The 17,624-nt window shown below is 41.5% G+C and overlaps 1 protein-coding gene across 1 annotated transcript in view; it reads right to left on the bottom strand.

Annotated features, from left to right (window-relative positions):
* LY75 (lymphocyte antigen 75) overlaps positions 1-17,624 on the bottom strand; it is a 100,607-nt gene that overhangs the window by 45,289 nt on the left and 37,694 nt on the right. Inside the window, exons 14-17 of the mRNA XM_019553547.1 lie at positions 11,311-11,392; positions 8,803-8,874; positions 4,035-4,158; positions 128-163 (exon numbers count right to left, since the gene is read on the bottom strand). Coding sequence (XP_019409092.1) covers positions 128-163; positions 4,035-4,158; positions 8,803-8,874; positions 11,311-11,392 — 314 coding nt within the window. The remainder of the gene's footprint in view (positions 1-127; positions 164-4,034; positions 4,159-8,802; positions 8,875-11,310; positions 11,393-17,624) is intronic.

The raw sequence follows: 17,624 nt of genomic DNA, 5'->3' as shown, positions 1-17,624 counted from the left end.
GTGTGACTCACTTTATTGCGATATTCGCTTTATTGCAGTGGTCTGGAACTGAACCCGCAATATCTCCAAGGTATGCCTGCATATACACAAAACTGAAGTAGATGTAAGAAGTAAAAAATATATTTACCTGGTATGTACCACTCTGGTGTCTTTGGAGTGCTACCTGTTCCAGGAAACATATATAATTATTGCAGGGGCATTTCACAACAAGACCCAAGCAACAAGGCATATAAATTCCTATACCCTCTTTTTGGCAAGAAGCATTTGGAGTAAATTGGTTTTTACAGTTTCCATACCCAATCTTGCATTCCTAATGGACTCACATTCATTTAAAATAAATTGGAGTTTTGTCTAAATTAAGTAAAATGTATTATTTTTCTCCTCAGTAGAGAAACGTGCAAGCATCAAAACTCTAATAATATCACTTCTATCCTCATGTAGATGCTAAGATTTGGCATTTTAACCAATTCATTCATTTTAATTGAATATTTCCAGTGAATCAAGAAAAGTATGGAAAGCTATTTGTCTGGTCAACTGAAATTACACAAGAGGATAACACTCTTAATGGCTCACAAAATGGCAGCATCTGTGACACTGTACTATCCTTTTTCACTCCAACCAAAGAAACCTTTTTCTGGCTACCTTGCTACTCTGGAGAGCCTAATTACAAATTTTACTGGGATAGCAGAGGTCAAGTTTGGGTCTGGAGGAGATAGGTTACATTTCTCAGCTGTCTATATGGTTTTCTGTACTTATAAATACTGGTGACAAATGTTAAAGCACATATATGCTCAAAGTCCATGGCCTGTATCTCTCACTAGGTTAGGCTGACTATCTGTACTATGATATTTTTTTTTTATTTCAAAGAGACTTTCCATAAGAGCAAGGTAGAATTGCAAAATAGGGATACATAGGTGCTTCCTCTTAAAATACAAAATCACCACCAAAACTAAAATGTCACAAGCCTTCAGAAACTATAATACTCACTGTTGTTTAGACTTCAGGCCTGCACTTTTTAGGATCATAGGAAAGTAGGGCTGGAAAGGAATTTGTGAGGTCATCTAGTCCAAACCCCCTGCTCAAGGCAAGATGAGCCCTGACTAAATCATCAGTCAAGCATCTGTCCAATAAGCTCTTAAAATTTCCAGGGATGGAGATTCCACGATTCCAATGGAGTCTGTTTCAATGTTTGACCACCCTCAATCTTCAAACTGTATTACCTCTGCTGCAGCTTAAGGCCATTGCTCCTAGTCCTGACCCCTATGGCTAGGGTGAGCATTTTATTTTGAAGGAAATCCAGGACAGGGGGCACTACACCACCCCCTCCTTCCTGACCCTATACAAGTGCACACCCCCTAACCCTGCATGTGCACTGTCTCCTTCCCTCCCAACCTTGTGGCTCCCAGGAGCCCTGACAGCAGAGCAGGGGCAGGGAAGGCCAGTGGAGAGGCCTGTGGAGGCTCTATCCCCCATGCACAGAGGATGGACCCAGTGGGAGTGGCCCTCATGCTCTGCTGGCCTACATTCCAGTCACATGGTACCTACCCCCTGCTGATGGCAGACACCCAGAGCCGCCACACACACCGTGAGCTTCAGCAGTGGCGGCACCAGCAAAGCACAAGACAGCCGGTAGCGGGTGGCCATCCTGGCTTGCACCGCACAGGTGTCCAAGCCTCAGCCCTGGCTCTCTTCAGCAGTCCTGCCCCGCCCTGGCTGATCCTTGCCCCAAGAAGGAATAGCAGTGTTCAGCCCAGCCTGCCACCCGCCCAGCCTCAGGAAGAGCTGGGCTGGGCATGTTTGGGTGGGGTGGACTTTTAACTTCAATTTTAGTCAACCAGCTGGGACAGCCTACGAAATCTAGGACTGTCCTGACCAAACTGGGATGTATGGTTACCTTACCTACAGCCACAGAGAACATTCTAGCTCCATTCTCTTTGTAGTTGACCTTCAGATATTTCAAGACTTATCAAATCCCCCCTCATTCTCCTTCTCTCCAGACTACATAATCCTAATTATTTTAGCCTTTCCTCATTAATCAAGCTTCCCAGTCCTCTAATCATTTTTGTCACTCACTTTCCAATCTGTTCATATTATCTTGAAGTTTTGGACCCAAAACTAGATACTGTACTCCAGGTAAGCTTCACCAGTGCCAAACAGAGAGGAAGCATCACTTCCCTTGATTTGCAAGAGACACTCCTGTTAGTACAACTCAGCATATACTGCTGGCTTTTTTGGCAACGTGATCCCACTATTGGCCCACAGTCAGCTTATGGTCCACTACTGGTTTATGGCAACCTAAACAATCATTCCCCAGTCTGTATTTATGCATGCAATTATTCCAACCCAAGTGCAGGACTTAGCACATGTCCTTGCTGAATTTCATCTGATTGGTTAAGGACCATTTCTCCAGTCTATCCAGGTCATCCCAGGCCCTAGCTCTACCTTTAGAGCATCTACAACTCCACCCAACTTGGTGTCATCCATAAATTTGCTAAGTGTCCACTTGCTGAATATCTTCATTAGTGAATATCTTCAATATCTTCATCAACTATCTACAAGATGGGATGCAGCACATCCTAAGCAAATTTGCAGATGACACCAAGCTGCAGGGAGTAGTAGATACACTGAAGGATAGGGCTAGGATTCAGAGAGCCCTAGACATACTGGAGGATGGAATCAAAAGAAAGCTCATGAGGTTCAATAAAGACAAGTGAAAAGTCCTGCATTTAGGACCGAACAAGCCATGCACTGGTACAGGCTGGGGACTGACTGGTAAGCAATAGCTCCGCAGAAAAGGACCTGGGGGTTACAGTGGACAGTAAGCTGAATATGAGCCAGCAGTGTGCCCTTGTCACCAAGATGACTAACAGCATACTGTGCTCCATTAGTAGGAGTATTGCCAGTAGATATAGGGGAATAAAACACTTCCCTCAATCGGACACTGGTGAAGCCTTATGTAGTACTATGTCCAGTTTTGGGCCCCCCACTACAGAAAGGATGTGGACAAATTGGACAGAGTCCAGCAGAGGGCAGTGAAAGTTGAGGGGGCGGGGAGACATGACTTCTGAGAAGAGGCTGAAGGAACTGGGCATATCTAATTTGGAGAAGAGAACACTTAGGTGGGATTTCATAAATAGCCTTCAATTACTTGAAGAGTGGTTACAAAAAGGATGGCGCTAGACTGTTCTCAGTGGTGGCAGATGACAAAACAAGAAGCAACTGTCTCAACTTGCTGCAAGGGAAGTTTAGGTTAGATGTTAGGAAAAACTCTCTAGCAAGGAGGATAGTAAAGTACTGGAACAGGCTATCCAGAGAGGTTGTGAAATCTCCATCCTTGGAAATTTTTAAAGACCTGGGTAGACAAAGCTTTGGCTGGGATGATTTTCTTGGCGCTGGTACTGCTTTGAGTAGGCAGTTGGACTAGATGACCTCCTGAGGTCCCCTCCAACACTAATTTTCCAGGATTCTATGAATCCCATCTTCCAAATCATCAATGAAGTTGTTAAACCAGGGTGGTCCTAAGCAACCCACCATGACATCCCCCTGTTGCTCTCCCCTCTGACCTTTACCCAGAGGCTTTCAACAGGTCTACCTTCCACTTCATATTGTGCATTAGAAATGCAACTCCTCCTTTTCCCTCATCTGTTCTTCCTGAACAAAAGCTATCCAAGACAGCATTCCAGTAATGTAAACTATCTGCTGACATCTCCATAGTCCTAATTATATCTTAAGTCCATGATCGTACTAGGACCACCCTCTTATAGCAAAATCCATTTCAATTTGATATAAACAGCATTACAAATGTGATACATTAGGTGTTTTTAGCCATATAAATATTAAAAGTTCAAGTCTCATTTTCAAATTCTATGGACTGTAGGTCTCAAGATTATTTTAATACCTTTCTGAGTTACTTATTTTAAAAGAGACCCTGGGTTTATTGTTAGGGATAAAAAAAGTGAAAGAAGGTGCAAATAAAGATATTGTAAACAAAAACAATAAAATTAGATAAATAAATGGATACAAATGCAGTTTACCTTTTGTTATCTGACAAACCCACTCAAGTTTAGCATCACAGTGGAAAGGTTTCAAGTAAAAATCCAGTTCTTTGCCTTCATATGGATAAAATCTCCAGTAGTGTCTACGCGAAATTCGAATGGTCTGTGTAAGAGTAGAGATGGGAAACTGTGTTGGCAGAGTCAATACAACCCTCTGGAGTTATAATGCCGTTTATAAAAATCTACTTAATAACAAGATCATTTCCTTTTTTGCCAGTCCCAAGCAATTTTAACAGAATTTTTAAAACGATAAAATACAGCATTACCCCCAATGCCATCCGAGCTAAGGAAGCGATCAATTTAAAGTGTGTCCTTTTATGGACATCTGTTCTTGCAAATTACTACATATTTTTTTTAATCTACATCTCATTGTATTATTCTGTGATAACACAGATATAATTCACTGCACTTCAAATGATGCACATTTCTACCCACAAAGAAAAATATGACCTGGCACAGAAAGATTCCTTCTAACATAATCAAGTAATAACACGCAATGCTGTCTGGAGTTTTGTACTGCTGGCAAGGTCATCCATGGCAGCAAGGTCAAGAGTGAGGTTTCCAAGATGTATAGTGATCCAAAAATAAAAAAAAAAGTCCTCAATGGTGGAATAAGTGGATGAAGACAGAATACTTCACAATGACCACAAAAGTGAATGAAGGCTGCAGGGTGTAGAAACTTCTGGTTGCCTAAGTTTTCCTTGCTGTCAGATTAAAGTTGCCTTCCCATGAAGTACAGTGTGATTGTTGATCTGCAACAGCACCCCCACATTTAAAGACGACATGCACAGGTGTCTTCCTTTAATAGCTGCTCCTATGGTGATGGGCGATGGAGGAAGGTCCTAGTAATTACCAGAAGCCCCTAATCATGGATTTGTGTGGAGGCGATGATTGCATGGTGGTCATTTTGTACTTGGAACTGAGACAGGACATGATTCAGCAGATGTAGTCGTAGTTGAGCCTACATAGTCTGCCTACTTCCTGACATCTGAGTGGCCAGCTGGGTTTAAATAACCTTCCACTTCCAGCATATAAACTTATGACCTAGAACAGGAAGCATCAGGGCAATAGGGCTTAACCTGACTGAAGACCACTTCACTGCTCCCTCTGGCTTGTGATCTCCAATTCCACTTTCTGCTTGATCTCCTGGCTCCTCAACCTAGCTTGCTCTCCAGCTTTGCTCTCTGATTAACCACCAGCTCTTTTACCCAGCTTGCTCCTGAACCTTGCTGTGTGTGTGGCAGGGCACTTTGGAGTGCTGCTACTTTAAAAGGCCAGGCAGCCTGCAAAAACTGCTGGAAGGTACAGGCCAGGGCTAATGGAGGTGGGCAGGGGGAGGGGGAAGATCAGCTGACCCAGGGAGCTGGCAAGTTTAAGTTCAGGCCCTGAAACAAGCTGGGAGTAATATCTTGGAGCCTGCTGAGAAAAGATCTCCTCAAAGTGGCTGCAGCCCCAGAAGGCCATCTTAGAGAGAACACCTAAAGCAGTCTGGGGAGGAACTGAAGGGAGGAGGAGGAGGATCCTAGGGATGCAGGGAAGAGTCCAGAGCATAGTGAGAGGCTGAGAGTGAGGGACCAACGAAGGTCCAGGAACTTCAAAAGGGAGTTTAAGTGAAAGAAAACATCCATGAAGGATGGCATCTGCGAGGAATGGGGCATTGTGTAAGGAAGGAACTGAGCCATGCAATTAGCTCATAAGGCAGAGACCACATGCACCTGGTAGTCATTTAAAAGACCAATTTAGGAAGCCCTAGAGCAGCCTCTCTCATTAAAATAACCAGCATCAGGGTGTGGTGGGTGACTAGAAGGGGTGATTGCCCACACTAAGGACTGCAGAAACCCCAGGGGCTTCACAGCCACCCCCTGCAGAGACACTCTGCCAAACTCAACTCATCTCTCAACTCTTTGACCTTGCTTGTTCTTGGACATTGTTCTCTGCTAGGTCTCCCAGCTTCTTGACTCTGCTTGTTCCTAGACCCCGCTCTTGGACTGATCTACTGGCTTCTTGGACCTGCAGATTCTGCTTGCCCATCCTGACTTCGATCCCCAAACGGCCCTAGACCTGACTGCCCATGTCCTAGTATGACACTGACTAACACACAACATACAACAATCATTAGTGCATATATATCTCAATGCTTAATGCAGATGATGAAACAAAAGGAACATTCTATTCTAAACTTGGGCAAAGATGACAAGATGATTATTTTTGACAATTTTAAAGCTACAGTGAACAGGGACTTTGAGCTATGGAATGGAATACTTAGAAGGGAAGGGGCGGGAAAAGTCAACTCAAATGAAGTCTTCTCCTAAGCTAATGGAACATGATCTCATCATCATGAACTCCTTGTTTTGCTAAAGCAGTAAATGGAAGACATGATGAATGCACTTCCACTCAGAACAATGGCACCTGGGACCATCGCAACAGCCGTACCATCAGAGCTATGACCAGTGCAGTTCACTGCTTGATGGATCGTCACCTGATATAGTTCATCATGGTCCTTTGACATAACCCCAAAATGATGTAAACAAAATAAGCTATCAAGGAAGAGAAGAGGTTCAATCTTGATAGAGGTTCAAATAGTGATCTCCAGCAGATCATGCCACAATGAGAAACTCTAACCTCCCTGATGATCTTAACATTACTGCTCACTGGGAGAACCCTCATGAGGTATGAAAGAATCTCTAGGTTTCTTCGCAAAGAAACACCAGGACTGGCTCAGTGAAAATGACAGGGAAATTCAAACTCTGACAAAGTAGCTTTCAAAACTTGGCAGAATTACATCAGCTATAAAAGCAGATTAAGAACAACAAAGCAAGTGGTACTTATGTAATACAAGCTGAAACTTATAAGCAAAGTGGAAAGCAGCTCTCTTACCAACTGCCTGCTTTTAATTTTGAAAATCTGGAACACAGATTCCCAGTGACCTGAGAAATACTAAAATTGTTACCATACTCAAGAGAGGAGATAGAACAGGTTGCAGCAATCATGGTATTGCACTCCTGTCTATAGCTGGGAAGATCCTTGCCTGCACTTTCCTCAATAGATTCACTCTCCTTGCTGAAGAGATTCTACCCAAGTCCCGGTGTGATTCCAAACCATTCACAGCTACAATAATCTTTGTTGCTAGACAGCTGTAGGATAAGTGCTGTGAGCAACATGAAGATCTTTACACGGGGCTTGATTCAGTCAACAGAGACCTTATGGAAGATCCTGACAAGATCTAGATACCTGTAAAAATTTGTTGCCATCAGAGTCTTTCACGACAACATGACAGCAACCATCCTAAACAAGGGCTTGGACACAGACCCCTTCATTACTATAACTAGAGCCAAGCACCAGCATTCTTTTCTATCTATACCACAGTTATTTCACATTTCATTACTGATAGGCTTCTATCTAGGTCAGAACCCAGTAATTACAAGAACAGGAGTCAACTAAGATAACCAACACCAAGATAACCAACATCAACCAAGATAACCAATGCCTGCATTACTGATCTTCAATATGCTGACAATTGTGTCATGTGAGCCCACTCAGTTGAAGAGCTCCAGGTTACTCTTGATTGCTTCTGTGAAGGATGTAAAACGCCTGGACTTACTATCCATTTCACAAAAACCAAGATCCTTTACCAACCCACCTCAAGCCAAGCAGCTGATTTTCCACAAATTATGAAAACCCTTGGAGAATATTCAGCATTTCCCCTACCTGGGTAGCCACCATTCCCGAAAAGTAAATGTAGATGATGATATTCAACACCAGATAAAGTCTGCTAGTGCTGCCTTTGGACTAAAAGAGTGTCTTTGTTCATCATAACATCGGGCCCCAAACCATATTTTTGTCTACCAAGCCATTAATATTCCTACCATGCTGTATGGGTGTAAAATCTGGACAAAATGTTGGAAACACCTGAAAGCTTTGCAATGTTACCATCAATTATATCTTTGGAAAATCCTCTGCATCATTTGGAAGGATGGAACAAATGCTAGCATTCTGGCTCAAGCAAACTTTTACCAGCACTAAAGCCATGTGTATATGGCACCAGCTCCAATGGACAGGACATGTTGTAAGGATGCCTGACAACCAGCATCCCAAAACAGATCCTCTACTTCTAATTTACCAATAGTCATCACTCTAAGGGTGAGCAAAAGAAGAGATTTAAGGACATTTTGAAAGCTAATATGAAGAAATAAGATATTAACATTGATAGAATACTAATGACGTTGGAAACTCAAACACTAAATTACCCGCAATGGTGCCATGACATGTGTCAAGATATCAGTCACTCAGAGCAAACCTGCCTCACTATGGAGGTAGACAGATGAGAGAGACAAGGTGAAACAGCTGTGACCCAACATTACCAGGCCCCACTCCTTCCTCCCAGAACTATCTGCAATGTCTGTAGTTGAATATGAGGATCTGACTGGTTTCTTCAGCCATCTCCAAACTCACTAACGGCTCCCTATTTATTAGAAGAGTGTCATCCTTGAATCAAGGGACTGCTGAATCAAGGGACTGCTGATGACAGTATCATATTTAGTAAAAATTTTCTGAGCAAGTGGCAAAACTTCTGTTTTGTGAAGATGAGTGTTTGTAGATTAACAAAAAGAAAATTAGCAAGTTTTTACTGCATATCACTGAATCCACTGCAACTGTCAGCCTAAACTTAATATCTGTACCACAAAAATCTTTTCAAAATGACTAGGACTACCACTTATAAATACATTATAAAAATCTTGAAACTAACCTTTAATGCAGCACAGTCTCTAGTATCATAGACATCTTCTTGGTAATCAAGTGGCATAACAAGAGTGGTCACCTACAGAAAGTACAGAATGACAGAACTGTAACATCATCATTAGTATTTGTACTGGGGTAGTACTTGCAAGCCCCAGTCAGAATTGAGTCCCCATAATACTGGGCAACTTTCAAACAAAATAGAAAGATGCTGAGAAAACTTATGGTGCAACCTTGGAAAGATACAAGTGAACTTAATTTTATGGATATACACCACTCTAAGATAGTTACTAGAAAGGTGTGCACACACCAAGATGCATGGACTAAGAATCTGTAGTGTACCTATGAATTATATCTGTAGTTACATATACATTGTAACAGGGGCCCCCTACCCTCTGTGATTTCGAGAGAGGAAAGAGACAGAGTGCTGGGGCCAGCAGGGAGAAATAGGAAGCCATTGGGAAAAAAGAGCTACTTGGAACAAGATGGAAAAGGGAATAGCCTACAGGGGCTGGGCTCCAGATAGTATGTTAAAGAGGGACTGCAGCAGAGCTAAGCAGGCTGCCTGATTAGGAGAAGTTAGCCATAGAGTTGAGAGCTTGCTAACTGAGAAGCAGGCTGCTGACAGAAACCTATAGATTGCTTAATGGGACACTCATGTCTGGCACTGTGAAGCAGGGGTCAAGTGACCAGAAGGGGGTGTAGTTTGGAAATGTATAGGGTTGGACTGTAGGTGAGAGTGTCATTCTGGTCCTAACAACTGCAGTAGAATGAGCCCTTGTGAGAGCAGGCTGAGATAATGAGATCCACAGGAAGATTAGTTAACCCCAGGTAGCTGGTAGAAAAAGAGGAGGATTGTCTCTGCAGTGAATATATGCACATGGGCTAGTGATTTTTGTTTAAGCGTTTTATTTCATGGTTTTAACTGGAGGTTTAGGTGTGGCTACAAGAGTTGGTGGAAGGCATTCAGTAGGGAAGCACTGACAGAGATACTAGGGGCCAATACCGATAGCTGATTTTTAAAGAGGCATATTGGCTGATACTTATCCAATTTCTGATACAGCTGTGTGTAGCTGGTAAGTCTGTTCTGGTGCAATGGGCACCAGGGGGGCGCAGATCAATGCCCCCCGTGGTGAGGGAGGGAGTGGGGCTGGGGTAGGCGCTGCCCAGCCAGGACGGGGCGAGTGCGGGACTGAGCTGTGGCTTGTCCAGGAGGAGCGGTGGGGGCAGGGGGAGGCGGCTCCTACCACTCATCCAGGAAGGCACAGTGGGGGGGAGGGGGGAAAGCAGGCATGTGCCTCTGGATTTGCACTGGGGGGGGCCAGGCAGGCTGCAGTGCTGCGCTCATAGCAGGCAGCGGCAGCACTGGGAGGGGGGCTATGCAGTGAGGGAGCTGTAGTCCCCTCATCGCAGGGGGCCTTGTTCTATGCTCCCATGCCCCTTCCTTCCCCCTCCCCTTTCACCACCACAGGCTTACCAGCTGCACATGTGCATGGGGCATGTATCAGCCAAATTATCAGTCACTTTAGGCCATTTTCTGATATAGTCAATTTTCTTTATATCGGTGCCAATCTGATATTGGACTGAGTTAGAGGTAAACCAACGCATCAGTACTTTAAGTCCTGCAGGGGTGGGGGGCCAGAGGGCTGAAGACTGAAGGTAGCAGCCAGCAAGGGTCAGAGACTGACCAAGGGTGAGTGAAGGTGGGCTGAAACCATCATTTGGGCCAACAGGTTCATGATTAGTGCCAGCAGGGCATCATTAGTGCCTGCAAGGCATGAGGGGTCTAAGGCCCAAGACACTGAGGCAGGGCTGGTAGGCCCAGAGGCAAGAGGGATAGTGAGGCAGAACCAGTGGACCCAGAGCTGAGAGAAAAAGGAAGAAGAGTAATGCCTTACATAGGCAGGAACTAGGATCAGAACACAGCCACACAGTGAATGAGCCGGGCTAAGTAAGGCACCCAGGTCTTATTTTGGACTCTGGTGGCAGCCTCCCATATTTATATTAAGCAATTAAGGTATGGCAGGTGACCAAAGGGTGGAGCCCAAGAGCCTAGCATAGGGAAGACAGGGTCAGAGTGGCCCCTAAGGCATGCCCCAGCTGTCCCCTGGAAGTGGGTACTGTCACATACACCTTCCTCTGTCCAGCAGAATTTAGATCCTCATCAAATTTAAAAATATTGTTATCAAAATATAGGATAGGAGTAGAGACTAAACTAATTTTATTTAAGAATATTTTAAAAATGGAGAAATTCTGATTGGACTACAGTTCTTTCTTTGCCCAGGTGCAAAATTTTACATAAAAGCATTTTCTAGATTCTTTGGGTTAAAAAAAGATTCTTTGCCTGCCCATGTCCTTAGACCAACACGGCTACAACCTACACCCCTTTTCCTAGATTCTTCTTCTGTTCAAAAATAAGATAAAAATTATTTTCATGATGGTTTAATTTTCAACTGAATCCAAGTTGAATCCAATAGGGGTATGGAATGTTTTTTGGATGGAGCTGAATTTAACTTACAGAGTTGTCATCACTCCACTGCCAAGTTCCTAGAGACTCTGGATCCCTCTTGTTCAGTCCAACCCATACCCATCGATCATTGCTGTAAATAAAAACACCAACAACAAATCTCAGCACAATATTTCATTAATTTTTAGTTCAGAGAGATCTGAATCATTTATACAACTTTTCTTTTAACTGCTGCTAAGAATGCAAGAATCACGGGCCCCAAAGGAAAACAAAGTACAACACAGTGGACCACCAGGGAGGACACTTGTCCTAGAAGAACGGAGTTCTTGGACCCAGGAATGTTTATGCATTTCATGAGAAAAAGTCTTTGGAGTTAAAAAACAAACAAACAACCCACCCTGGAAAGACCAAGGAAGAAGCGTGCAGAATTCACATCTCTCCCCTTCCCAAGGGCCCTAATTATAAGGCTAGAGAGTCAAGCTTCTTCCTGCTTTCTTTCTTTCTGACCCTGTGACTCTGGCGGTCTTAGCTGCAGGCTCATTCTGAGCCCAGGCTCAGTTCAGACCCAAATCCCTTTTGAGCATGTGGGACTCAAACAGGGGCATTTAAACCTTTTTTGAACTAGGATTTTGGTTAGCAGGATAAAATATAATGATCTCTTGGCAAATATTTTGCCCATCTCTAACAATGAACTTCCAATATCAGAATGTATCAAGGTCCTTGGTTTTTGCTTTACTATAATGATATTAAATTCACTTAATACAAGTGGAAGCACCAAAGACTCTAAAATACTATGCATCTCTCTACAGGAAACCTTCTAAACCCAACATTTACATTCTTGTAACAACTAAATTGCTTCTGGCAATTTGCCCTGAGGATTTTATTTTTTCTACAATTGTCCATCTCTGCACAGTTAAACACTCTCTGCCATAACCCAATGCTTAGAAAAGTTTAAGCAATCTATCAACATAGAGGAACAAACCTACCAATGAAAACCCTTGAAAAAAAATTATTTCAGAAGACTTTATAGTAGTTACTTGAGGGAACAGAGCAATTTCTAAAATCTTTCAATTTTTTGGCTTGCTTTTATTTTTTGAAAAAGATGCCAGATTAAGAGTTCTCTCAATTTCATTCCCGATTTATATTACCCTGACTTTATATTGTTTATATTAAGACTTTGCCTGACTTGGCATCTGTGTCAATGCATATTTCCACTTGTCCTTTAAGGCAGCTCAGACACAAACATGAATCTCATTCATCAACTGATCCACTATTCTTGATAACACTGTGAAGAGGCACCTGTACATTGCAGCCAGTCCCCAACCACACCTGGCACTCTTCCGAGCCACTCTCTGCAACCTGTAGCAAGAGCAAGGAGTGGCTCTGGGGATCCCTGCATACTCAGATCAAGTGGGGACAGCAGTGGGACCCTCTTCCCATCTCCCCCAATGGTCCTGGGACTCCAGCTACAGGGAGCAGTTGTGCAGGTTACTGGGCTCTGCAGGGGACAGTAGTAACAAATGGCAGCAGAAAAAGGCAGATGCAACTGAACTGCCATACCCCGCCCCCCAGATCCACTCCGATTGTGACATACATTTAGAAGGCATTCTCTGGTACAAAAACCCTAAAATACAGATGTGCATTAGTACTCCATCCCCACTGCAGCTGCTATTGTATCAGGGAATCTATGATACAACAGTGACATTCTCTGGTTACACATTTTTAAGACCTGTGTGGTAGAGTGTACCAGTGTTCCAGGGCTATAAACTGGATAGTACAGCTTTTTGTGGTGGTTAGAGTAACAAGATTAGATCATATACTACTGCAGCACAGAAGGAACCTAAAAATGCATTCAGTCTCTGCTTGATCAGGGACTCAAACATGGCAGCCTGAAGGATTCTAAATCTGATGTTCTGGTGCTGAAGACTTTGTATGTGGATGAAGAGGACCCACGCAGAACCAGTGTTTGGTAAATGTTGCTTAATATGATGTATTCTTTTCTCCCTTATCTGCACAGCAGCACAATGCTGTATGAACCATGGCTAATATGCAACAGGAATGGGACTTACTCTTTTCTAAAGTTCTGATTGCTGGAATAGAAAAGGGAATTTCTCTCTCTCTCAGTTGTAGACAGAAGAAAGATCCTATACAGTATTCAGAGTGCAAGTGAAATCATATTTAAGACCTTTAACAATCTAGCAATTAAGGGATGGGAATACAGAACAAAATAGTTATGGCATATGTGAGCCAGCTCCAAAACTGTGTTATTTGAAACAGATTATGATCAGTTTCTAAAATCTAATTTCAGCTGCTGAACTCTCCAGTTTAGGGGGTGGTAAAAGACCCTGCATGTAAAAGGTAGAGTCAATAAGCTGCTAACACTGGTGCCTGAAAGGGTTGACTCCTTCCCTGGACCATGCCCTGAGATGGAGCCATTCTACACAGGAAACAGCAGTAGCAGTCTGTTGGAAGAATATCATTCATAGTAAACTTTCTTTCTCTTCATGCCAAAGTCCACACAGACTGGCTCCTTTACTCGCTGTGCAGCTGGAACATTTACCCTTTGAGGACATATATGCAAAAGGTAGTCTAAATACATAAATATTGTTCTGGTGATTTCCTGTGTTTTGTTAGATAGGCGATTCCCATGTAAAACAGATAATTAAAATATGTTAGCTAAAACCAATCAAGATTGGTTGAACAAGTTAATCCTGTATGAATTAGTCAAAGAATACAAGATGAAGTTTTTCACATATTAATTCTGAGTATGTGGGAATCAGATAAGACTATTTAGTCTTAGGAACTGTTTCTAAACATATATTCTGGTAACATTGCCTTGTTCGGTGATATAAACCTGAGAATATTTTTAAAGGTTCTTTGAAGAAACATTTTCAGAACTGCTGAAAACAACTGAGAATGGCCAGTTACTTCTTTTCTAGTAAGGTATAATATTTTTCAGTGAGACTTAACTTAATTCAAGATGCCATTCTCTAAATCTATTTTATACTAGCTTATATCTAGAGAACATGCACACTAAATACTTTGACTCCTTTAGGATTTGATCAACTGGATCCACTACACCTATGCTTCAAGTTGGTTACTACATCCCTAGCCAAGAAAAGCAGCTAACTTAAATCAGAACATGTGTGCTGCTTCTTTCCCTTCAAGGTAAAATCTGAGTGTATAAGCAGACTAGCCTACCTTCTCGCTCTGTCCTGTGCCAAATAGAAGACGAAACTGCCTTTATCAAATGCTCACATCTCAATGAGTCAGAGGAGGGAGGGATGAGTGAAAACAGTGAGGCATGTTTCTTCCTAAATTAAAACCACTTTATCATCATGTTAGGACAGACTGTGATTGAATACAACCCAACAAAATATTTCACAGATTAGTCATTTCTGCTAGAATGTTCTCTATTGCCAGGTTCATTTTTGCTCAAAAATTATTTTGTACATTTTTTATAATGAGTTTTTGTTTACAGATAAGCCACATATCTCCCGATTGCTGAAATGTTTGTTTATATAAATCACCAGCCCCTGAATAATTTTAAAGATGTAAAGCACCAATTAATAGCTCCATATAAATATATTTAAAGAATAATAAGAGGTTGCTAGCCTTTGGAAGCACTATTAAAGATTTAACACCTCTACAAAAGAAACAACAGAGCTCTTGATCAATATTCTCTTTGTCTTGTGTTAATATTGAGTGCATACAGCTATTGTTATTGACTACATAAGTCCAAACACTAGTAGATTCTACTCAAGTATTTATCAAGTTGTCACTGTGCCAGGCTAAATTTAAGAGTTCTAAAACATTAGAGTAGCAATAATTAGCATCATACATTAATGCATTCTTTGCAAATAGTAATCTTCACCTTTGGACTCCTAACAAAATAAATATGGCCATTAACTATAATTAATCCTGGATACCTAGTGAAGAAATATCAAATCTGTAAAGCAGTATTAAGGACTATACTAAAAAGAGGGAAATTAAAAGAGAATTTTTTAATTACATTTCATAGTGGATCAAGAATAGAAAAACAAAATTTGCAGTAGTATTAAAAAAAAAAAAAAAGACATTTACAGCATCTACATACAATGAACATGTGTGCCACACGACATTTCAGGGACTTTAGTAAGCTACAGTAGCAAAGAAGTCACAAGCACCTTTTTATGGAATGTACAGTCTATTTATAAAGCATGCTGATGTTCTGTTTTCTTTTATTAGCATAAACATTGGCTAGATGGTTTTCATTGTTTGTAGATTTCTAAACAAAACAAATGGAATTTTCAGTACTGCCAGTCATGAACAAATAACTGAAAATTGCTGACAAGCGACTGTATATTGGAAGCTTTTAAACAAATCTCAATGTAGTTTGTGAAGGAAAACGTAAAGTTTGGTGCAGCTGGTTGGCAGCATCAAGTTTAAACTGGCACGGGTTTTGAACAGCTAAGCTGTCAATCAAAAATCTTATTATGGATCTGACATCATAACCATGGTATAGCACTACTTCTCAGTGACAGCTTCTTTGACAAAAATCCAAGATTCATAAATTATGCAGCATTTCATTTTTTATACCAGAGAGATCAACACACTCATCTAATGTCTGTATAGTGTTATCCCAGTTATGCCAAGTGGAATGTGTGCCAGCCAGCTTGCTGGATGGCATATTATTCACTGATTACATTTAACCACCCACCCCCACAAAAAAAAAAAAAAAAAAAAAAAAAAACCACCACAAAAAACAAAAAACCCAGAGCCTAATTTAGGCAGAGAGCATCTTGTGCACAAAAATACGGCTTACTTTAACATTTTCAGAAAACGCTATTCCTACAGTAAGTTTTTTCAAGTCAACCAGAATGCAGCAGTCAAGAACAGGGAACAACTGTCACTCTGCTATGCCAAAATTCAGCAGAAGGAAGCAAACATTTTATAAAAACAACATAGATTTAAAGTCATTTTAAGTAGGAAACTGAAACCAAGTGTCTTCGCTTTGTCTCTGCATTTCTATGGTGCTGAGAAACCATTGCTCAAACTGTGTTCCTCTGACACTCATGTCATGTCCAGCAGATTCATTGCCATGACACAGCTCTCCTAATTGACTCAGCAATCTGTGAGGTGTTCAGTGAAGCATTTGGGCAAACTCCTGAACTTGACTGCCAATTAAATGTTGGATGTCTACTTGCTACACACTGCTAACATGCAAATATTTTGGATAAGACTAATTAAGGTAGCCTTTTGACACAGTCATGAAACATTTAAAGAAACACAAATGGTGAAATTAACAGACATTGAATCTACTCCTTTTGAAATCAGTGAGAGTTTTGCCATTGATTACAACACAGCCAGGATTTTATTTAAAAAAAAAAAAATAAACACAAACAAAAAAAACCCCTTTTTGCTACCACTATCGTAACAAATATGACAATGATTGAAAAATGTTACTGCTTTATTTAAAATTAGAAATCACTTATCCTATTTAAGTAGGAAAGTAGAATTTTGCAAAATTGGTTTAAGGGAAATCACTACTTCTTTGCAATTAAAAATAAATGGCTGCTGAGACTGATTGCCTCGTTGTGTGAGATTGATTAAATCTCAAAAGCCATTTATTGTGAATGTTATAAAGCATTTTCTACTTCACTGAATGTTTTTCAAAATGCTGTGTTGTCTCTTTCTTGACTACCTATTGATATACACCTTAGGGATATGTCTAGAATGAATTCCAAAAGTGATCAAGGACAGTCCAAAACATGACATCAGCTCTTCATAGATTTGGAAAAGGGTTGGCAGCTTGTTAAATAGAACCAGACTGACATAAGACTGAAGTCAACAGAGGCCATACCCACTTTTCTCAAGCTAATTGTGCCACTGCTTTGTTTCAGTTTCATTCCTGAATGGACTTTGATTAGTAAAGATGTTATCTACCAAATAAGAAGCTATTAAGAGTTAATCATTTGTCAGTCACACACACAGGTGCAGATCCTGTTCCTCCTAGTAAGGTTTTGCCACCACTAACACAACAAATGTATGCTTCAGCTCTGCCCCAGTGTTTATGCATTTTATTCAATGACTATTTAATGAAAAATACATAAAGATTTCTCCCACTGCTAAGGGAATGTCCATCTCTGACTATAAAGGCAGATTTTCTCTGGCTTGTTTTCATTCTGGCTCATGGTTCTTGTATTCCTTTCTGCCAGAGGGCCAGATTCATCAGAAGGGATGGACGATGGAGAGGGTCTAGAAGAGGACCACTCGCATAATCAGGGGGCAGCAGGGCAGGCCCTATGAGGAGAAGCTAAAGGACCTGAACCTATTTAGCCTCTACAAGAGAAGTCTGAGGGGGGATCTAGTGGCCTGTTACAAAC

The sequence above is a fragment of the Crocodylus porosus genome, unplaced genomic scaffold (assembly GCF_001723895.1).
Source record: "Crocodylus porosus isolate Cpor-Errol unplaced genomic scaffold, CroPor_comp1, whole genome shotgun sequence".
NCBI lineage: Eukaryota > Metazoa > Chordata > Crocodylia > Crocodylidae > Crocodylus > Crocodylus porosus.
The sequence above is the reverse complement of the archived record's forward strand: the minus strand, read 5'-3'. Positions and strand labels throughout refer to the sequence as shown.